The sequence below is a fragment of the Dermacentor silvarum genome, unplaced genomic scaffold (assembly GCF_013339745.2).
Source record: "Dermacentor silvarum isolate Dsil-2018 unplaced genomic scaffold, BIME_Dsil_1.4 Seq92, whole genome shotgun sequence".
Lineage (NCBI taxonomy): Eukaryota > Metazoa > Arthropoda > Arachnida > Ixodida > Ixodidae > Dermacentor > Dermacentor silvarum.
Genome location: NW_023606970.1, coordinates 27180 through 50887, shown reverse-complemented (window position 1 = coordinate 50887; position 23708 = coordinate 27180). Strand labels below are relative to the sequence as shown.

Sequence of the window (23708 nt, the reverse complement as noted above, 5' to 3'; positions counted from 1 at the left end):
AACTACCCTTCACATTCACTGCGGACCGGAACATACGAAGTTGAATTACTCTTAAATTACGGCAACGTTTGAAAAGATGCACATTTTCAAATGTTAATAAAAAACGGCGCCATTTACCATAATAAATACAGCTCCGGCTTCCGGGGAACGCTTCCGGCGTTTTGCCCGAATGATCCCCCGGCCGGTGCTTCGCCCACTAATCATCATTCACTTCGTGGATATGCGCTGTTTTTTTTTTTTTTTCAAGGGGGGGGGGGGGGGGGGGGGGGGATAGTTGGTGCATGTAAAGGTGGATTCACACGACCGGACGGAGGAGGAATTTTCGCAGCGGATGGCGTATCACGTGACGCGCGCGTCATCAAAACGTGCCGCCCTCGCCTAGTCCGGCCTCCTCCGCTCGCGGTCCGGATTGAAAATGCTCGCCGGTATTTCCATCCGTCCGTTTGGCGGTCGTCTGATCTCAATTTAGCGTAGTCAGCGTCAAATCTGTCAACATCGGACGCATTGGCGTGGTTACGATGGCGTGTTATCGGCTTGGAGCCACGTGTGATTTCGTTGTGCAGCAGTGACCGCGTGTATTCTGTTGTGATGCAGCGGGAAAGGCGAGTCGTGGTTGCGCGCGCATTTCTATTTACTCAGACCGCGCAGCCTGCGTGACTTCAACATGAGTGAGGTGCACAAGAAAACGCTAATTGACGAGACAACCGTCACTTTTTTGGCTCTTGTTGAGGGATTCACAGCGCTATAAAATATAGAGCACGCCGAGTATGCAAACGCGCAGCTGCTAATAAACGTTGGAGTCGAGAGTAAGCACGCGGATTCCGCAAACGGCGGTCCGGCTGTGCGAATGCGACCTAACTCGGCTGCGCCGGATTCAGGTGCTGACGTCACTGTTTGTCCGCGGAGCAGGCGGCATTTTGCCCTCGCGTGTGTATCCACCTTTACTGAAGTACAAAAGCGCCAGACGACACAAGAAGAGACATGGACGAGCGCTTTGACTCGGCGCGGCGGAGCTCGGCGCGGCAAGTCACGTTCTTCCTTCTTTCTAGGGTTTTACTTGCCAATACCAGCTCTGATTATGAGGCACGCCGTAGTGGAGTGTTCCGGATTAATTGTGACCACCTGGGGTTCTTTAACGTGCCCTACAACGCAAGCACACGGGCGTTTTTGCATTTCGCCTCCATCGATATGCGGCCGCCGCGGCCGGGATTCGATCCCACGATCTCGTGCTCAGCAGTGCAACGCCTTGTGCATGACTTTCAAACGTGATGCGTTGCCAAGGCTACGGCACAGCTGTGGTCAAATGAAGGTCAAATTGCTGGCGACGGCGAAACTCGGCTCGACGTCCTTAGTAAAGCTTTCGCTTTAAAAGACTTTTATGTAGCACGTAATGAGCAAAAGAAAGCTGTATCGGGAGTTTCTAGTGTTTCTCTACCATTTTCTCATTGACACATTTAATCTAATTATAATTGAGAAATTCATTATTACTAATTATCTAATTAAGCGGAATGCAAAAATAATCTGAGTATCTCCAAGCGACGGCAAACAACATTACCTTGGTTCTGCCCGCGCTACGTGGTATGTGCATATTTTAAATCTTGGTACCTGATAGTTGGGACACCCTGTATATATAAAAAGGCTCTAAGCGTAGCGAATGTGGCATTTCTGTAGATAAGTTCTTCGGCGAGGCAGGCATACTTTGCCACTAATCACTTGTTGCAGAACAATCATTTACAAAGAAATTTTAATTTTTTATTTAAATAGAGCATTGAAGGCAGCTTATATTCAATCAGGTCTGCTCTCCAGTGTCCAGTGTTCTATTGACCCCTTTGGAAACGTTGCCTTCACGAACGCAACCGGGTTGTCGAATGACGGTTTCTTAGAACTTCTTAGTTTTCATCTTCGGTCTACTTTCATTCTGTGGGAAGGGCAGCCTTGTATACAGAAGTAGGGAATTTGCATCGGCTCGTGTATAGCTCCCATTCTTAGCGATATATTTTTAGCAGAACTAGACAAGAACATGAGTGGCCGGCTTCCAGATTTTAAGATTCTCAAAGTTCTTAGATACGTCGATGACTTTTTAGTTCTACTTGACGGCAGCTCTGACTTTTTTATTTTTTAACCACTAATGCACTTTATTTTATACGCGAGCGTTTATCTCCTCTAAAAGCAACGCATGGACTACCGATTGACGGAAGTATTCGCTTTCTTGACCTCAAGTTTTGTAGCGTGAGCTACACTGGCCGAGGTTGAGCAGTTTCGCGTGGCTCCTGGAGAGCCGTGCTGCGCATGCGCGAGGAGCAGTGACGTCACACGGCGCACAGCTGGCGCGCTGCATGGGCCCGGCGTTTGCGCTGGGCGTTTGCCAGTGTGGTATAGCCATGGAGAAGGAGAGCGAAATTGCTGCTCAGCGGCGCAGAAGAGCGGATAAGCTTAACTCATCGGATCCTGAAGTAGTTGCCTGGCAATTAGCCGTTGGGCGTAGGAAGAACGAACAGAAGAAGGCTAAACTTGCTGCGGAGACGCCGGAGCAAAGGGAGGAACGTCTAGCAAAGCTGCGTCGCCAGGAGGCTGAGCGACGTGCCCGACCATCTCAGCAGCAGCAACAACAAGACGCCGTCGATGACGTCAAGGCTCACCGATTGACTGACTATACGGTGAAACTTAGCGAAAGCGCCAGTGCGACTCGGACCTTCGAGACGGACTCCTCTTTACAGAGGTTGGTGTTGCCACGGGATCACAAGCTGTCACAATCCCCGAGTTAAGCATGGTTGCTTATGCCAGTCGTGTTGACGCTACCAGAAGCTCTGGAGTCTGTATCTATGTGAGGAATGGGATTGCTGCCAGTGAATTGCCAAACGTAGCGGTGCCCAAGGGTGAAGCCTGTGCTAATCAGCTTGACGAAAGTGGTGTGGTCATCGAAGCCGTGTACGTGTCGCCGAATAATTCAGTTAAAGACACTATAGATGTAGTGGCTACGTCTATACCTAGTCGTGCGGCAAGTGAACTGTGTGTGGTGGCTGGTGACCTCAATCGTGCTCCAGGCTCTCTTCGTGTTCCTTTGAAGGACCCGTTTAACCTGGACTTAGCCAGTGTTCCAACTCTACAGACGACCCAATGGGGAACCACCATGTTGATCTTGTGTATCACAGACAGACAATCAATTAAAAATACTGCGTTGGGGCCATAGAGACGGCAGCGTGTTACTACACTGACCACCGAGCCGTCTTTGTGGCAATAGAGAAGCAACCTGACGTCGATCAATATATATATATATATATATATATATATATAAAGGCAGCACTAAGCATGATAATCAAGGTAATCCTAAACAACCAGGAAAGCTTAGAATAACAAGCCGAACCTTCGCTCACACTACGTATATCCTGGCATAGCCGAGCTAAGCCACTGCTAATTTTTATTTTGCAACGACCATGTACACTGGAAGTACGACCCTCGCTCGAACAAGCCACTGCTCCCATATCAGTCGGCGCACTCTAAGTTGGTTAAGAGGGGAATCGCAAAGACATGCTCGTGAAACGTATTATGTAAGTCATGCCTTGAGCAGATGACCGAAAGCTTTAACGATCAGATCCTCCGTCTTCGATTGGCAGGTTACCCAACACATGTTCTTATTAACGTTGCTGAGGGTCTGCTCAAGTCGGACGAAAACGTCGCCATCCTGGCGTTTTCGTCCGATGCCACAAGGTTACGCGAACGCCGGCATCCCGTTGTTTTCATACGACGCCACAACGTGGCGCGGCGCGTCTGAAATTGTTTTACGATCCCGAAGTTTAAAAACGTCGCCATCCCGACGTTTTCGTCCGATGCCACAAGGTGGCGCGAAGCGTCTGAAATTGTTTTACAGTCGCGAAGTTTAAAAACGCCGCCATCCGGACGTTTTCATACAACGCCACAAAGTGGCAGGACGCGTCTACTTCCGGTCTGTTGCCGGATGCGATCTCCTGGAACCTAGCCTATAACAGCGTCTGAAATTGTTTTACGATCAGAAGTTTAAAAACGCCGCCATTCCAACGCGTCTGAAATTGTCGATATGTCTACTTCCGTTGCCGGACGCGATCTCCTGGAAACTAGCCTATAACAGCTTCGCTGTAAAAAGTAAGCAAGTGTAACACGTTTGTAAAACGTGAAGGCGAAAGCCTGCCAGCTGTAGAAGACGACGAACGCGCGAGCAGTGACATAAGCGCGTCTCTGTGATCACGTGACGTGCGCAATCAGGCACGCACTAGGCACACCTTTAGTAATTAAAGATGTGCCTAGTGCCTAAATTACAACACCTTTAGTAAGCCACAACCATGGAGCAGCCGTGTCTTTCAGTTGCCATGCCAGTGTACTGTAATATGAATTGAACAGTTTCCCCCGGAAAGTACCTCGGGGTTCCGCTTAATTATTACCCAAATGCTGGGAATATTGGTCTGAGGAAAACAAACGCGTTAAAAGTACTACCGATAAATGGGGTGGCCATAACTTTTCGACCTTTATATGGGGTTCGCAGTGGGAGCGCACGAGCCGGTGCAATTTGTTTGATAAGGTGAAAAATGGGGGTCTAGGGCTCTCGCACCTGTTCTTCAAGCAGTTGGTGAACAGATTCTTCTTTGTGCGGGATCAAACTGATGTTTTCTTGAGAACTGTGATCCAAGCACGATTACAGCATTATCTATCTGATTTTGTTGTATCATCATTTTCTTAGGAAGCTGGACTGCTTAGTTCTTATTTGCGTGAAGTGGTTATGTCTGTAAGCTTGCTCAAGGCAAGATTTTCATATGAATACTTGTCTGATGTTACGAAAAAGCGTTTGTATTGTGATATTCTTGATCTGTTCCTACCAATACCTGTCTATCGAGCTGTCTACAATGCTAGGTCCTGAGAGCGATGTGCTAAAGCGTGTTAAAAAATGCCGGTCAGAGCCTTAGCTAAACTGTTCTTTTCAGATGCATACCGACACTCTCCCTGTAAGGTCATGGTTACAAAGTAAAGGTCTTTTTGTACCTTGGTCAGTAAACTGTTTAATCTGTAACAAACCGTAAACAATACAGCACATTTTTTTAGACTGCCACGATGCCGTATTTCTGTGGTATGTCCTACAAAGAACTCTTAAAAAGAATTGCCGTTAATCCCTTTTGGAATCCGGTTTCTTCCACGTGCGGATACAGGAGAAATACCGAGTGATATGCTAATGTTGCTTTGCATGCATAGCGTATGGAAGACGAGAATGGATATTAGGCATGCTCATATGCAGGCTCACTCAGAAAGACACTATTTTGTTGAGAGTATGATATACACACGAGACTTGTTCAGAGCACAATGCGAAACTCGAGAGTGGCTACCTTTAATAGACCAATTGGCTTAGAACTGTGAAACCTTTTTAAACCCCATACATTGGCCGAGTTGTGGCTGGTGTGTTTAGAATATGTACATGTGTATCTGATGTTTGTGTTTGTGAAATGTCAATAAAGAAAAAAAAAAACAGTCGTGGCTTCAGGGTAGCGTACTCGTCTCGCACCGCGTAGGCTCAGGTTCAATTCACACCAAGATCAAAATATACCAAAATTTTTTTTTTCTTCAAAGCCACTAATTTACTTTGTTTACAGGAACATCCGAGCATTTTTATACGTGTTTTTACTCTTTGCGACGTCGGCCATTTTTCGTCACGGCACAATTTCGCCAAGGTCACTGCAAGGGCATCGCCAACATAAACACCTTCATAAAAAAAAAAAAGAAAATCGTCGGCCCTTCCCTTACCGGAAAATGGCGGTAAGCGAAGCTTGTCCTGGGTGCACCTTGTGTTTGACGGTTCGTTTCTTTTGAGTAACTTAACCGTGACCAAGGGAAAGTCAGGTGATCTGCTCGGCGTTGGCGGAGTGCCGCAGCTTCAGCGGCTCCCACCGCAGGATCGGCCTGTCGACGACGCACCCTTTCACGGGCGATTTCCTGTCGGAACTCGGTGAGAGCTGCCTGTTATTCAGGCGTATGCACAATGCGCGGCCGTCCTATCGGTTTTCCGAGACTGAACTGAAGTAGTAAGTGGTTCTTGAGGAAAGGGAAAGGTTGACGCTATCTTCTGCAGCCCTTGAGGGAGCACGGCTCAGCGCCATCTGAACTGATGATAAGTGGTTCTTGAGGAAAGGGAAAGGTTGACGCTATCTTCTGCAGCCCTTGAGGGAGCACGGCTCAGCGCCAACGGGGAGGGGTAAGTGGGAGCGAAAGAAGGGATAGAGTGGAGTCACCATGGCCAGGCGTAGCAAACCGGCAGGCATTGGCGGCACGTATCGGCCGAGGTGGTGGGCCGTAAAGTGCTGCGGAGTCTGCGGGGGTGTGGTTCCGGACCGGTCAGGCCCGGGGTGGGATGGGAGGCCGTGAGGCCTTCCCGCTTGTAGAAATGACCTTAGAGGCGTGCGGAGAGCCCTGACGAGTCAAGGAACTCCACGACGCCTCTAAGTGCAGAAAGGTGGTGTCGGCCGGGGAAGAGGAGATCTTCCTCCTTGCCAGAGGGGAGGCCCAGGCGGCGGAACTCCTGCAGGAGTAGGCCCCGCTGCTGGCGGTACGCCGGGCAGGCCAGCAGGAGGTGTTCCATGGTCTCCGGCTCCCCGCAGGAACTGCAGGCCGGGGACGACGCTCGTCCCAGTCGGTAGCTGCGAGCTGCCGTCCAGCTGCAGCCGATGCGGAGCCGGAGCAGGAGCGAGGTCTCCCTGCGAGCCAGGCCTCGCTGTGGGAGTGGTCGTGGAGGGCGTCCCAGTGCCACCCGTTTGTCTGGGTGGTGGGTCGCCAGGTGTCGCCGCAGCCGCAGCCCTGTGAAGTCGCCCTCCGTCACGGCCCGGCTGAGGGGCACGGTGGTGTGGTGGGCGTCCTTCGCCAGGGTGTCGGCGGCCTCGTTGCCCGGGATCCCTACGTGGGCGGGGATCCAGTGTAGGGACACCGGGTGGCCTGCGTCCTGCAGCGCTGTCAGCCGGGTAGACAGCAGTGCGACTCCAAGGCTGGCGCTTTCTGGCCTCTGCAGGCCGAGGAGGGCTGCCTTGGAGTCGCAGAGGATGGCCGCCGGTACCCCAGGGAGCTCCTCGGAGAGTAGGTCGACGGCCAGGTGGAGGCCTGCCACCTCCGCTGCAGTTGAGCTGGCGTGTCTTGGCAGTCGACACTGCCTGCTCTTCTGCAGGGCTGGTGCCGTGCAGGCCGCCGTGGCAGAGCCGGTGTCCGGTACCACCGAGCCGTCGACGTACACCAGGAGGTGGTCTCCGAGGGTCTCGTCCAGGAGGCAGGCGGCCGTCTGCTGCAGGGCGCAGGCGGGCGAGCGCCTCTTCGAAGTCCCGGGCAGCTCCGTGGCGATGGGAACAGGAGGCCTCTGCGGTGGGGGCAGCTGTACCGCGTTCGGAGGTGGGTTGCCAACCACCTCCTCGTAGAGGCGGCACAGCTGACCCATCCTTGAGGAGGGCCGGGACTGGAGGCGACGCAGCAGGCCTCTGCCATCAGGAGCGTGGTGGAGGCGGTCGAGGTGCCTCAGCCCCTGCTGCAGGAAGAGGAGCGACAGGGGCCATGTGCCAGCCTCCGCCAGGGTGGCGGCAATCTGGGAGCTCCGGGGGACGCCCAGGCAGAGTCGGATGGCTGCCCGGTGCTGCAGCTCCAACTTTTCGAGGCGGTGTGGCGGCAGCGCCACCAGCGGGAGGGCGTACCGCAGGCGTGATGTGGCCGCCGCCTCGTAGAGCCGCAGGGCCCACTTCACCGAGCAGCCCTCTCCACGGGCAAGGAGCTGCGACACGGCCTTGCGGACCCTGATGGTCTGGGTCTGCATGGCCCCGACTGCCGGTAGCCAGGTTAGCCGGTGGTCGATGCGCAGCCCAAGGTACGACACAGTCGTACTCCATGGGATGCGCACGCCTTCCAGCTGCAGCCGGGGAGCTGAGCGCCGTGCCGCTGCTCTCGGGTGGACGAGGAGGGCCACCGTCTTCCCCGTCGAGACCGAGAGTCCGATGCTTCCCAGGTAGGCGGCCGTGGTGTCCAGGGCTCTCTGGAGGGCCAGGCGCACGTGGCGGCTTGACTGCGGCGGTCCCCGCACCCACAGGGCGATGTCATCCGCGTAGATGGAGCACTCCACCTTGAAGTGAGGGTCGGTCGGCAGTGCAGCAGGCAACCGGGCCAGGGCGAGGTTGAAAAGAAACGGGCTCACCACTGACCCTTGTGGTACGCCTGCTGCGACCGGACGGGGAGTGCTCCTTGCATGGCCCACGCGGACACTGAGGGTGCGGTCGTTCAGGAACGATGACAGGAACCGCCGCAGGTTGCCGCCAATGCCCAGGAGGTCCAGAGCCTGCTGGACGACCGCATGTGGGAGGCCATCGAACGCCCCCTTGACGTCGATGAGGAGGAGCATGGCGAGGTCTCCGCTGGCCCTGGCGTCCTCCAGGGTGGAGACCACGTCTGCGATGGAGTCCGCAGTGCACCTTCGGCGCCGGAAGCCTGTCTGCTGGTCCGCGAGGAACCCGCAGGCGCGGGCCACCCATTCGAGCCGTGCCAGAGCAATGGCCTCCATCACCTTGCAGGCAGCAGAGGTGAGAGAGACCGGTCGGTATGAAGACAGCTCGTTGGCCGGCTTATTGCTCTTCAGAATGGGGGCCACGATGGCTGTGCGCCAGGCCTCCGGCACCTGTCCTGACCACCAGATGTTGTTGAAGCAGTCGAGCAGGCGTCGTTGCTCACTGGTGGCCAGGTTGCGGAGCATCTGGAGTGTCACTCCGTCTGCTCCCGGTGCACTGCGACGCTTGCCCCTCCTCAGGGCCGTCTGCAGCTCGTGGAGAGTCAGTGGGTCCTGGCAGATGGCCGCGATCTGGCTGGTCGCCCACTCCTGATGCAGCTCCAGCAGGCAGGTAGGCGGGTTGGCAGGCGGAAGTCCGACCGGCAGGGTGGCAGCAGCGAGGGCAGCCGGGGGGGCGAAGTGGTCCGCTAGCAACTCCGCCAGGGCCGCCTCGCTGATGCCCAGTGAGATAGCCACCGCGAGGACGGGGTGGCGGTTGATCTTCCTGCCGGTCAGGGACTTTAGGAGGCGCCAGGCCAGGGGGCCCTTGGAGCGGTTCTCTATGGTGGCGCAGAGGCTCCCCCAGCGCCATCTGAACTGAACGGAAACGAAGCGGGCGCATCGCGCGCGAAACCCTTTCTTGCGCTTTCCCTCCCCGGCGGAAGCGAAACGGCTCTTATTGGCTGTGCACGTGGCGTAAGCGCGCACCTACGCAGGTGGTCCCGTGCCTAATGACTCACGCTCCGGCGAGCCGCCGCTGGAGCCGGAGTTTTGCGTTACATCGCCGGCGCAGGCTAGCGTATGCAAGCTTCGCTTGAAAAAAGTGAGCAATGGCATTCCTCAATAATCGCTGGCTTGCAGTCTTGCGCCAGAATCACTGGTTGGTAGAGGTCACTAAGAACTAGTAAATTGTGAAATTGAAAAAAAAATCACTATTTGTTGTTTTAGTACTGCAAAAATACTAGTATGACAGTATTTTAATTCAATATTTGGAATGTTTTTTTTTTAAGTTTTTCTAGTTTCAGTGCTTGTCCCCCCCCCCCCCCCCCTTTACCTAGTCGCGCTTCAATCGTGCACCGTCTTTTTTTTTTTTTTTTATTGCGATAGCAATTATATGGACACTCCAAAGCAGATTCCTGCCGTCGGCGTCGTCGTTGCCATCTCCGTGAGGTTCCGTATGACGTCAATGGAGATGAAATCGTCGCCGCGCGCCGCGCGCCGCCGAACGCTGTGCGAGTGAAAGCAACGTTACTAGATTACCTCTTTGAAAGAGGTAATCTAGTAACGCTGAGTGAAAGGGCGCGAGGGACGCGCGCTTTCACGGGGAGTGAACCCACGGCGGAGAACAAACAAGCGTTCTGCGCCGTGCTCCCTTAAGGGCTGCGGAAGTATGCGTCTCTTTCCTCCTTTACAATCACCATATATGTAGAGCAAACGCGCCTTCTTCTTTGAAAGAGGTAATCTAGTAACGCTGAGTGAAAGGGCGCGAGGGACGCGCGCTTTCACGTAGAGTGAACCCACGGCGGAGAACAAACAAGCGTTCTGCGCCGTGCTCCCTTAAGGGCTGCGGAAGTAGGCGTCTCTTTCCTCCTTTACAATCACCATATATGTAGAGCAAACGCGCCTTCTTCTTTGAAAGAGGTAATCTAGTAATTGGCGCTGAGCCGTGCTCCCTCAAGGGCTGCAGAAGATAGCGCCAACCTTTCCCTTTCCCTCAAGAACCACTTATCATCAGGTAATCTAGTAACGCTGAGTGAAAGGGCGCGAGGGACGCGCGCTTTCACGGGGAGTGAACCCACGGCGGAGAACAAACAAGCGTTCTGCGCCGTGCTCCCTTAAGGGCTGCGGAAGTAGGCGTCTCTTTCCTCCGCACCAGGGGCAGATGCCGCGATATGTTTGTGGGTATATTTTGCTGTATCTGTGTAGGTTTGGGAATGTGTTTGTTTGGATAAGTCTGAGGGCTATTGCCTCTTCAGTGCTGAGATTTTTGTGAGGGGGAGGCGACGTTTAGCTGCGGCACCAAGTGCCTATTTATATCAGAGGCTCCGGCAACAGTCACCAACGCCGCACGCATTTTGTGCGAACGCGGGCAAAACGCCTACGGCGTCGACAACAGTCCTGCGTGTTGCCGGTGCTGCTGCATGTCCAAGTTTATACAGCTAATAAAGCTACTATCATTACTCCGTATAGCTCTACAAATTTGCTATCGCAATTGATGCTTCGCCTTGCAGGTGAAACTGCGACTTTTTTTTTTTTTTCAGGGGCTAAAGTACAGTAGCTAAAGCACCATTAACTGATATCTCTGGCAATAGGTTTCTTGCCACACATTTCGTTCCAAGCTTCGCGACCTATTTATATGAACCTTGGAAACGCTCTGTGACGATGTGTGCAACGAAGTTTGAAAGATGGCATGTCGCGGGAAATACTGATACAGCACATCGCGGCAGACACTTGCCACGAAACGTGGCGTGCCGCGAATGGCCGCGACATTCAGTTACAAGCTTCGTCGCGCTTTTCGTCAGAGGGCGTTTCCGTCTGGGGCGCCTTACTCTGCCAAAAAATGCGTTCATGTACTTTGCGCTTGGTTCTTTATTATGTTTGCGTCTGTACGGGCTGCCGGTGTTGTCGCGCGCGCCGTATCTTGCAAGCGATCTCCACACGGCGCTGACCTTTGTATGCGCTGTGCATTCGGCCGCTGTTTCCGTTGAAGCGATAGACCGCACGAACCTTCGCTCGCTGCGGCGGCTGCGCTTGCTGCCAGCGTTTTGACAGTGGTTGTCTGCGGTCATCGAGTGTGATCTATTCATGTGTGCTTGTGCGCGCTGACACCACGCTTGTTAATTCAGTCAGTAAGTGAATGTGTCCAACTTTATGCAGCCCATAAAACTACTATCCCTACTCCAAATAGCTGTCTGCTAATTTGCTATTGCAATTGATTCTTCGCCTTTCGGGCGAAACCGACATTTTTTTTACGTCGCAGTTCCCTCTAAAGGCGAAGCATTCACTGCGATAGCAATTAGACAGCTATACGAAGTAAGATTAGTAGTTTTATCAGCTGCATAAACTGCTGTAAACATTCGCTTACGAACTACATTAGCAAGCACGTTACCACGCGCACACATGCGAACATGAACACATCTCACTCGATGACCGCGGACATTCGCTGTCGGAATGCTGGCGTGACGGAAGAGCGGCGAGCTAATTCCCCTTCGTGCTGCCTCACTTCAGTGCGTGCTAAGCGCACAAGAACACAGCGCACAAGAAGCCATTGGCTATCTCAGGTCGCCTAGCCTTCGAACCCACCCCAGATTACCTCCAAGATAGGGCGCACGCGCCGCGCTTAGCCAGAGTAGAAGAGATGCACACTATCCTGCCCTCTCCCCCACCTTCTAGCACGCACAGTTGACACTGCCGCTGTTATCGCACTTTATACAGAATATCATGGCAACGCCGATGGCTCAAATTCGCGTGGAGTCCTCATATAATTGCTATCGCAATAAAATCAACGTTCTGACAATGGCCGTCCAAGTCATATTGCAGGAATGTTGCATATATGTAACATCTGGATATATTTGAAACATATTATAGATATTCTGTATAGGGCAGGCATATCACATTTACGCTGCATAGATCTTGCATAGATGGCGTGCTGCAACTGTCACGGGATGTGTGTGACTGCTCGGCATATCAAGGCCTTTTGCAGTGTTTGCTATACTGAGTATTAAACCATTATATAACAAAACCGGTAAAATCGGCACTTTACTTGGTTAAATTAAAATTCTATCTTTTATGCAAATAAGTACAGTCGCCGACGGACTTTTCTGCACGAAAGAGGCCGTAAATTTTTTTTCAATTATCAGTCAATTGAAAAACAAAAACAAACTTCAACGGAAAAAAAAAAAGTAATTTTGTTGAAATTGTGTCGGCCACCAAAGATACTGTTTCATGCCATGTTGAAATATTCACATTGAGCCACATGACAGGAAACTATGTACACGTGTGATGCTGCCACAGTGCTTATACATCTGGGCAGATTCCAGTTCTTTTGCATCCTCCACACAATGAGCAGCAATTTCATGCATTTCGATAGGGCCAGTGTATTTAGGATGCACACGAGGCACAATTTAGCAATATATCATGCGAGAACATACAAGTGAACAAAGAGTAAAGCAGCTATTAAGGCACAATTTATTTCCACATACGCATTGCCACACCTTTCTTTCATCAAATAAACAAGTAATGCTAACTACTCAGATTATTACAGTATATTTACAGTATATATCTATATATATATTATATACAAAGCTGTGCAGGAAATCTGCATCAATGTGTCACCATTGCAGTTTTAAATACTAAGCGAAACAGTGGCACAGTAAATACAGTCATCGGAAAGTGATAGCCACACCAGTAAAAAGATGCCAATTAAACATGGTACCCTGAAAGTTCCTACCAAGATTTTGCAATTTTCCTTTTGATCTTGGAAAAAAAGGTTCTTCCACATGTTTAACACATTGAGAAAAGCTTAATTATTTATCTCAAGCACCATAATTTGTTTTGTGAAAGAAACTCAGTTAAATCACAAGAGAAAAAATTCCACCACATGAATAACATTTCTTGCATGCTTCTGTAAATAAAAAATACATGTAAAGCCTCTAGGTTGTGCTGGTATTTGGGTATGTCCCATTACTAGGACCAGACTTCCAAATACTGATCTTCTGTGTACATATGAAAGTACATGAAGGCCATGCAGTGCTAGTTGAAATAACCAACAATGTAGCATTTAACAAATCAGCTTTTCACCTAATAGAAAGCTGTAGGGCATCGAACTTGCAATGTACTTGCATTAATACCCGGTACAACTTCTGAAGTGTGCAAAAGCTGAACGACGGGTGACTGCGGATGCAGTGACATAAGTGGCCGGCCACAGCTGCAGTCTCACAGTCAAGTCACTCATGAAATACCTTTCACAATTTTCAGGAGGGCAACTTGAAGAAATGTACAAATAAGGAAGTCTTTCTATTTCCCAGGAATGTTTCCATGACAAGCTAGCACTTTCCCAAATTTCTGGCTAAAACAAGTTGACTAATTATTATCTTGCTAATTACAATATATAAAATGCTCCTACACTGGAGAATGTGCAGTTGTACTGTTTGTTTCATCCTCATGTAATGCATTGTTTGTTTATCCTTAAGGGCAATGCTTATATCCTTAAGCATTTATCTTGTTTCATTTTAGCACAGCTAAACTGAAACATGTTCTACAGAGCAACCTAAGAATGCATGGCTTCTGTACAGCGTAGTAGCAGTCAAGTGAGGACTGATAATCACGGAAAGAACTTGGAAACAGCTTATTATGAGGGAAAGGATATAGCTGAGCTTCTTCTGAGCTTCGAAGTGCCTCTCATAATACATTAATAAAATAGCAGAATGCTTAAAGAGCAGCTGTACAGGGTAAATGTTGTTTACATACTGCTTTTAAAACCAGCCTAGCTGCACACTTTCTTGCACAACACCAGCAACACTAGGCTGGTGAGAGCAGTGGCAAAAAATCTTACAAAAAAGCAGATGCCACCATACTGCCCAACTGACAGGTATGTAAAACAAAAATTAAACATCTGTACAAAGCTACAAATGATGCCTCCTATTTTCATGCTTATGAGCACATCCTATAATCCATGTGCTTGCTGCTAAGACTATCAGTAGTCCTTGGAAAGATATGTTGACACCATTATGCTACGCACTTTTTATAAAACAGCCCACAAAACAGCTAAAAAAAGCTAAAAATTCATTTAACTCATGAAACAAATAGTGAAAATATGTGCGCATTATTCACAAGACCTATCATACCAAACAGGCTGGCAACATATGAATCTGCCGGCATGAACAGAAAAAAAAAAACATATACATGAAAAGGGAGTTAAGAAAACGTTATCTACGAAAATCCTTGGATTCTGGGTAAGCTTGCACGTGAACTGTGACATTAACCGGCGTCGAATAGGGCAGACTACGAAAAGAATGTTCCTGCGGGGCACTCGAGGTGTCTGATGCCCCAGCAGAACAATGTGCGAACAGCGCTGTAGGACACGCCCCTTCTTCTGGAAATGTGAGGGATCTCCTTGCCCCTTTCTTCTGCACACTTGAAATGCATGACTTCGCATTACTACAAGCAGGCTTCATAGTCGGATTCTTGCAGTCACAGGGCCCATAATTCCAAACCTTGCTCTTGCCCAGCAGTGGGAAATCGTACGAAGGAGTGGACTGGATGACATGGCCGCTGCTTCTCTTCCCACAACACTGATCTTGTTCCCATGGACTGCGCGATATCGCCTTCTGTACTGGGCTCTTGTCTTCTATAGCAGTAGAAGCACTTAGCATATTCTGTTTCTTTGTGTCAGCTGCTTCCGTGGAGGTTCTGATGGGAGTGACAGCTTTCGAAGATCGATCCAATACTGATGTTGCCTGTTTGCAACCAAAACTGAACATGCGTTCTGATCTTTGGTCCTGATCGTCAACAATGTGAGATTTCAAAACAGCATCTGACCCGTATGATTCGTCTTTCAAATATTGGAAGCAATCTGCCAGGAGCTTGTGCGGTGTTTCAAGATTTCCCATTTCATGCGTGCTACTTAAAGGCTCAGGCACACGACGCACTGCTTTGGACATGGAACTTCGATTCCCTACCGAGTGTTTCTCACGCAAGCAAGTAGATTCGAAGACATCGTCAGAAACACAGGACATCTCCTCTAAACGAAGTTCAAGGTGAGGTGGACCTGCAGAACTTTCAACGTTATTCTGTATGCTAGACACGCTTGCAAGAGTGCTGAGTGATTCCTTTGGAGTAGAGGCCACTTTCTTGTAGCACACTTTCCTGACAGTCTTAGAGAAGGAAGGAGCTGCTGAGAACGGTACGAACCCACTGCTGGTCAAGCGGACATTGCATGCGTCGTCATCATTGGCTTTGTGTTCACGGCTGCCAGGGGTGGATGCTACCGTCGAAGTGCTCTGCATCCGAGACTGCAGCCGTCTAAGCTGCTCAGCCCTTTCCTCTGCAATCTTTGTCAGTTTCTGAAGCTCGTTGGTTGTGCTTCGAAGCAGTCGCTTTGCTTGGAGCACAGCAGCCTTTTTCTCGTTCAGCTGTGATGTGATTTCCTTCAACGTCTGGTCCAACTTCAACCCTTCTTGCGGCGACACTTGCGAAGCAACGCTGCATACGGACACCTCTTCGTGGCTTCTGCTGCTGGATGACATGCCCTGCACGCCACTGTCGGCCTTGCTGCCACTTTCAATGGGTGAAGTGCCGTGGGAGACAGTCTGTGGCAAAGGCTGGTGCCCTCCAGGAACATCTACTCCTAGTGTGGTGCCCTGAGACACCTTACTGCTCAAAACTCCAATTAGCATGTCTTTGTGCTTCTCCTCCAACTGCAATGTGTACACCTGGTGTTCCAGGTGGGCAATTTTCTTCTCGTGTTGGCCCATGGCTTCAGTAAGCTCTTGATTCAGGTTCCTCTCCTTCTCAAGAACAGTCATGAGGTCCTGATTGAGAGCCTCCTGGCCCTTGAGCCGTCCTTCAAGCTCAACCTGCAGATGCACAAAAAGTCAGATATCACAATTTTTTTAACAAACTTATTTTCTTGTGGCTCATTCCTTGAAAACCACCATGCCAGCTAGTGTGAGTTGTGACAGCCTGGGTGCATAAGCTTGATGTCGCATGCTTAAAATGTAGGGGCGTACAAATGTTTGAAACTTTCAAATAACAAATTGAATAGTGTACTATTTGATTCAGTCTTCGAAACGAATAGTGATTATTTGTAAATGCAAATATTTTTCTAATACTTTTCGAATATTTCACAACATTAACTGTACCCAATTAAACATAAAAGTGGAACAAAGGCATGGTAAATTTTTGCCCTCACAAGCATAGTATAGACAAAAACATGAGAACTTGCGTAGTGGAGTAGGCTATGCCGCTTAGGTAGCCATACTTTAGAGGCTCTATATGCAGCGATTATTCGCACTCTCTGTTTGCGTCTAATGCTCCATTTGTGCTTTTAATAAACGAGGCCAGAGATTTGCTAACTTTAGGAATACTTGCATGTGACATCGTTTTATATTAATGGTGATGACGGCTGTTCATCATTCAAAAACTATTAGAAAACTATTTGATATTTGATTCAATTCAATTCGCTTCTGGGACTATTCAATTCGTATTCGATTCGGTCTCAAAACACACTATTCGTGCGCCCCTACTGAAATGCTAGGTGCGAAATTAAAGGTGTGAGCCGCATGGTACTAGCTGAACGAAAGGATCACAGACAAACTGGTGCTGCACCATTTGGAAATACCTCCTCCTTTCTCCGAAACACGCAGCCAATTCCTGGTTGGCTTATGGAAACTGTAGCTCTAAGTTGCATAGTACGGAGTTGGCGAGACGACCCAAAGTGGTGGTATACACTCAATAGAACAGTCTATGATAAATTTAGCCAAGCTCTAATGCTTATATACTTTTGTTTACTCTTCTAACAACTTTATGTTCAAGTCAACTTTTTCGTCGAACATTGACTCTGAGAGTGACAACGACGCAAACCAGCCCGGAACATCAACGGCCGCAGCCCGGCACACCCACCAGTAGTGCTTGCAGTTAAACTTTTGATTTTTTCGGAGATAGTCCCTAATAGACGGAAATACATTTTGTAATCTAATAATTTTCGTAACATTTCTTTTAAAGTAAATACAAGCGTGTCTTTACAAACTGTTCAATTTTATCTCACAATCTTGATTTTGGCAATTTATATATTTTTTTATAATATGCATCTCATTAATAAAACTTTTATGCGTTAAAAGGGCATCCATTCTGCTTTTTGTTTATGTATTACATAAAATATTCAGTGCAGCAGTTCCTTCAGAAAAAAAATCTGGCATAACCTACAAAAAACATCTATTTTCCCCATGGTAGGGAAAGAGTTAACTGCGTGTGTACTACATGCCCGCACATTCATCCATGCATGACACTTCTCTGACCAGCTGTGTGCTACAATGATGATAACCATCCAACAAGCCCAGTGAAAATCTGGCAAAGAGATGCCCCACGAACTGCAGCATGGTAAAATGTTTTGTTTCACTTTCAGACACAACCAACCTTACAGTAAGTACTGCCAGAGCTTAGATGGATGAACAGTGATTTGTTTATGTTATGGCCCTTACAGTTATTTTATTATAATGAAAAATTCAAGTAGGCACTGAAAATCTTGAATTATGCCAACTGCTTATGACCTATGCTTTATTTATTTATTTATTCAAAATACCCCTAAAGGCCCTCGCGCAGGAGGGTATTACATAGGGGGTGTTCAATACAACAAAAAAATGTTATAAAGTGGGATTAGTCAAACGTGGAAAGAACAATGCATGAGCGAACATGCGGGGGTGATTGTAGCGAAGAATACGAACGCCATAGCGGGTCACGCTCTCCAGCCCTTTCTAGTGGGTCGATCCCTCCTGCGCTTTCCTCAAGAAACGCCGCTCGTGCTGAGAGCTCGGACCTTCAAACAACGGACGGCCCAAACGGCTGGTGTCCAATAAACGCCTTTACACAACAAAGGTATGAAGACTGCAGCACACCTTGTTTATATTCATGCCTACTTAGCATCCGAAGTTTACATCTTCATGGTTTCTTTATTGCAGGGCATGCTGTATTGAGTGTATTCCATTAGTCTAGGCAGGCATTCTAGAGCTTGATGTAGGAGTTAACAACTGACGCATGTATTAAGGGAAGCCATTTTACTGCCAATGCCATTCTGAAGCTGTTCTGTCATAAACGAAGGTGTATTTCTCATAAAGTGAAACAGTGGAATGGAACTTTAATTCAATGTGCTCTCTCTCTTTCCTGCCCAGCATGACACGTCCACAAATTTTCCAGGACTGCATGGGTCCACAAACCAGTAAATACACTCATGCGTCAGCTCTTTCAAACTCATTATTGTATTTACAAAGGTATATCATCTTCCTCAACTACCGCTACTGTAGGAAATCATTGCCCCATGACTGAAGTGCTTAGTGCACTTCGACAACTCTTCTCAGTGATTTCTGTAATGAGGAGTTTGCTTTGTTACTTTTGAGGAGTCATCCAAGAAACACCTTTTTACTACAACACCTTACAGCAGATGCTCAAAGTGTCTAGTCATGAAATTTTAGTGCAGGAACCGCCACATAGCAATTGATCAATTCAGGGACCTTAATGCCTCAAAGCTACACTAGAGCTATGGGAGACACCGTATTGGAGGGCTCCTGATTAATTTTGACTGCCTAGGGTTTCACCTGTAAAAATGTGGCCGCTGTGGCCGGGCCTGTGACCTACTGCTCAGTATAACAGATGTGCAGTCACCACTTCTGTCAAAAGGTGGCACTACGTTCTTTCTGAAGGAGGAAAGGAAGAGTTTCAAGTTGATGCATCATCATCAGCCTGTATTTATGGCTGATGATGATGGCTGAAAGTTGATGCATACCTGACTGCAAATCTGAGTGAGTCCAGGTGAATGAGAGAGAGAACTTTATCGGACGTGAAACAACACCAAGTCCGTGTTCGCAGAGAAAAGAGAGACCTAGTCGTCAGCCAGGTCTAGAAGTCTAAGGTGTTCGAGCAGTGCCCTCATCATGTCTGGGGTGGACTATGCCAGTCACTCTTAGAAGTCACAGGTCTATGGGTAGCAGGCATGTCACTTGCACTCAAGCTGCGACTTACAAACTCTTGGAATCACTTGGGCTAAGGGGAGGGAGCTTCAGCCCATGTGAGGCTGTTTGCAAGTCAGAGCTTGGATGTGTGCAAGCCTAAGTTCCTAAGTTTAAGATATATTTTGTGAGCTAGTCTGAGTGAGTTTTGTTAGGGACACTAAAGAAAAACACTACATCAATTTAGACTGATACAGTAATCTTTCAAAACTCTATTTTTGTTAATTTCACAGTTAAGAGGTTAATTACTAACAAAGGAAATGAAGCTCAGTTTGAATTTTTGAATTTTGTCTCGATACCCCATCGCTTGTAGATTGGTGTGACATCACAGATTTCAAAGTATTTTCTTGTACAGTAAAAGCTCGATGATACGAATCTCATGAGGTCACGAAAAATATTCGTATTAGCCGAAATTCGTATCATCGAAACACAATTAAAACTACTGTCGAATCTCGATAATTCGAACTCGAAGAGGCCCGAAAATTTGTTCGAATTAAAAGGACGTATTTGTGAAGTATTCGTGCACCATAGGACGATGCACGAACGGTGCGAGTCGTGAAAAATCGCGGCGCGCAAGCGCATAGCAAGCGTGGGCCACGAAACTGCCCACGCCGGCTAACGGTCGCTTCCCGATAACGACAGAAAACGAAGCTTCAGGGAGCGAGCGGGCGGCGCCGGCACACGGGTGCGCGCGGAGACTGTCGAAGGTGAGGGAGGAGGGCGGCAGGAAAGCGTATTTGGCCGCGTCAACTCCGCCGCTTCGGTGGCTCCCCTCGCCCTCCCTCTCAACTCCCTCGTAGCTCTCTCACCTTCGACTCCGTGCGCACATCTCCGTGCGCGCCCGCCGCCGGGCTGGCGCCAGCTTATTTTAGCCGCCCCCTGAAGTTTCGTTTTCTGCCGTTATCGGGAAGCGAGCATTTGCGGGCGTGGCAGTTTCGTTGGCCGGACTGTGCCTCCGCCGCTGCTTCCCTCTGCGCTGCTGCCGCAGCGTGCAAGTTCAACATGTGACTAGAAAATAGAAGAGAAGGGTTCACTGCCATTTTATCCACGTGGCTGAGACGTCGGCACTAGTGTGCGCTAGAATACGGTTGTCTAGAACACTCTAGTCGGCACGTACACGCTTGTTCCGGCGCGATGCAGAAACGGCGACCTTGCAATTTGAGAGAGGGGGAAATTTCCGCCGCGGGTTCTTTTTTTTTTTTTTATCCCGTTCATTCGCGCGCGGCATTGAGGGGTCTCTCCTGAGCGTTTGCTCTATGGCGGTGTCGGAGCAATGCTGGTCGGAGGCGCCGCCGCGTTATTTGGCGCGCTGCTAAGAGCATTGTCGGTACGAGGTATGTTCGAAATAAGCATGTTCGAATTAACGAGATTCGACTGTAGCTAAATTAAAGAGTCAGAGGTGAACTCACTCAGGCACATGTACGTAAAAAGCATTTATTTCTTGAAGCGCCACCGCTTCAAACTCTTCGCGCCCAGTCGCGGAGTCCGCGCTGTCCGGCGCCGCGCCTCCGCACCAAAAGAGAAGGAGAGAAAGCGCGTGACTGCGCGCTGTTCTCTTTCGCGGCCGTCGGTGGGGCGGCATTTATTCGTATCAACCGACGCAGGCTGAAAATCGATTCGTAACAACCGTTCTCTAGCACGTTGCAAAGTAATGGGGCTCGGCCGGGACTACAGAAAAATTTGTGTCATCCGGAAATTCATACTAGCCGTGATCGTATCATCGAGCTTTTACTGTATTTGGGCTGTAGTGGGTTTATAAGAATCCTTGAAAATTGCCAAGCTGAGTCTCTGGCTTTTTTAGAATAGAATGGTGCCCATCTTCAGCTATAAAAAATTAACTAGGCCTGAGCAGACCCCATCAAAGTTCATGACGCGGCAGCAAGCTAATAAGGGAGCTTCAAGACAGTGCCGCCACCTGTCTTGTTTTTTTAGTCTTTTCTGGCTTTTCATCCTTTGTGGCTTTGTCACGGGAGGTTGGTTCTACGGGCACATCTGTTTATATGGGCCTCGCCTTTCTGCAGGACCTGCACACTTTCTGTACCCTTAAATGTACCCTTTTTCAAGTGCAAATAACGTATCAAGGATCTCATGGTAAGAGCAGCTTCTTTTGCATTGCCCCAGAAGGGTTAAAACAGACTCAACTTATTTTTCCCATTAGTGTGCACTTGAGAGATATGAAAGCAAAACCAGTGATGCTCACATTTTTATGCCAGAGAGAACCCACTTCCGCTTCCTGCTTGGCCTTGTCTGCCAGGTTCTGCTGCTGCAGGTTCTTGTATGAAGCTGCTTCTTCCTGGTTTTCCAGACTCTTAGCACGCAACTGAAAAAATAATTGAGGCAAGAAAACATGAATGCAAGACCTCGTATCTTGTCGAAGTACACTCACCCAAGCAATCACAGAACAAACATACCACCAGAGGTAACTATTTTAGTCTTATAGTGTTTCATGCCAAGTGCAACGAAGGCATTCTCATTCAACAAATCTGTGCTGTTCTTCAAAAAAAATATTTTTGGGATATGAGCAGCTTAACAATTACTATTCTGGCAGCTTAAAAACTGAGCATTGATGCGAGCATGAAAATTGTTGTAGCATTTGCATGAACGTAAAACTGGACTTCATGTCAGCAATGCCTTAGCATCGCATGGACTAACTGGCATTGCAAAGATGGATGTCGTTCTGAGAGTCTCTGGATGCCTGAAATAGACCCAGGGCTTTCTTTATTAGGAAAGCATTTCTGAGGCTTGTTTTCATGTTTGTGATACAGTAGACTACCGCTAATTTGACTCCAGTTAATTATATTTTTCGGTTAATTTCATCCAAACCAAAAGTTTCAGCCGATGACCACACATTTCTAATGGACTAAACTGTCATTATTTCAACTCTGAAATTGGCCTTCGCCAGATAATTTGAACTTGGCTGGCCATCACACACACGCCTGACTCCAATGGTGATGGCCGTGGTGGCTCTAATAATGGCATTTGCATTTTTTTAGATTTTGCGAAGGCATTTGATACTGTGTCACATCAACTACTACTTTTCAAACTTGGCAAACTAAATCTGGATCCTAATCTGATGAAGTGGATCGAGTGCTTCTTGCAGGGCCGTACCCAGTACGTTTCAATTAATGACTGTGACTCACCTGCATGCCCCGTAACATCCGGAGTTCCCCAAGGCTCCGTACTAGGACCTCTGCTTTTTCTAATATATATTAACGACCTTCCTGATTCCATTGACTCACAACTTAGACTCTACGCTGATGACTGTGTATTATATAGACAAATATCTAAACCTTCTGACGCAGCCACTCTTCAATCTGATCTGGATAACATCTCCACTTGGTGTCACACCTGGTCTATGAAACTAAATATTGGTAAGTGCAAAGCAATGAGAATAACGCGGACGACTAACCAGTCTTCATGCACTTACTTCCTCAATAACTCTTCTTTAACTTCAGTCTCTGATTATAAGTATCTTGGCGTATACATTACTGCCAACCTATCATGGAAAACACATGTCGCACATATCACTAATAATGCTAACCGCACACTTGGTTTCCTTCGCCGTAATTTTTCCATGGCTCCTGTGTCCCTAAAACTACTTCTATATAAAACTCTTGTGCGGCCGAAACTAGAGTATGCCTCTTCTGTTTGGGATCCCCACACCAAATCACTCATACAAGTACTCGAATCCATCCAAAATCGTTCTGTTCGTTTTATACTTTCTAATTATTCTCGTTCAGCCAGTATAACGCTTATGAAGAAAACATTAGATCTTCCTGACCTTTCCTTACGCCGTCGTATTTCTCGTTTATGTCTCTTTCACAAAATATATTTCACCAATCAATCTTTAAGGCAGTCACTTTTTATTACTCCCACTTACTTTTCATCCCGCATGGACCACTGGTTCAAAGTTGGCGTGCCAAGCTGCAGGACTAATCATTATTTTGATTCGTTTGTTCCGAAGACTAGTGCGGACTGGAACCACCTTCCTGCCTCCGTCGTGTCCATCGCAGTACCCGAAGACTTCAAGTCTACTGTATATGACCATCTTCATTAATCTGCCTACTACAAATGTATTCTTGTATACCCAGTTGTATTCTTGTATTCTCGTATTCTTGTATACCCACTCCTCTCTGTAACGCCGAACGGCCCTGAGAGTAAATAAATGAAATGAAATGAAATGAAATGAAAAATGAAATGGCAGTGTCCGTTTTTGGCAACGCTTAGAGTACAGTGAATGTGTCGAACGAACGTAATCCCCCGTGGAACATGCCTATTTTCGGCCAGCCCCAAGAAGATCTTAAAGCCAAAACAGGACCTCACAATAAATTCTTGCAGTACTAACCTGATTCTATTGTGCATCTTTTTTTTTCCCAATAAAATTTGCCTCAAAAATGCTTGGGCCCCGTGGGATCCCTACGAAACCAAAACCAAAACTGCCTTCGCAACAGCCTACTGTCAGA

The 23708-nt window shown here is 48.4% G+C and overlaps 1 protein-coding gene across 1 annotated transcript; it reads right to left on the bottom strand.

Annotated features, from left to right (window-relative positions):
* Nucleotides 1–12689: 12689 nt before the first annotated feature.
* Nucleotides 12690–22391, bottom strand: LOC119435801 (uncharacterized). Its single transcript, XM_037702519.2, has 3 exons — nt 22386–22391; nt 21446–21565; nt 12690–16101 (listed from the first exon to the last, which is right to left on the bottom strand). The coding sequence occupies exons 1-3, from the start codon at nt 22389–22391 to the stop codon at nt 14452–14454; spliced, it is 1776 nt and encodes a 591-aa protein (XP_037558447.2). The 3' UTR covers nt 12690–14451.
* Between the last annotated feature and the right edge of the window lie 1317 nt (nt 22392–23708).

Excerpts from the sequence above, each read along its gene's own strand:
- LOC119435801 (XM_037702519.2), bottom strand. Across the intron at positions 16,102-21,445 it reads GTTCTCTCTGGCATAAAAAT|GTTGAGCTTGAAGGACGGCT; the intron begins GTGAGCATCACT and ends GTGCATCTGCAG.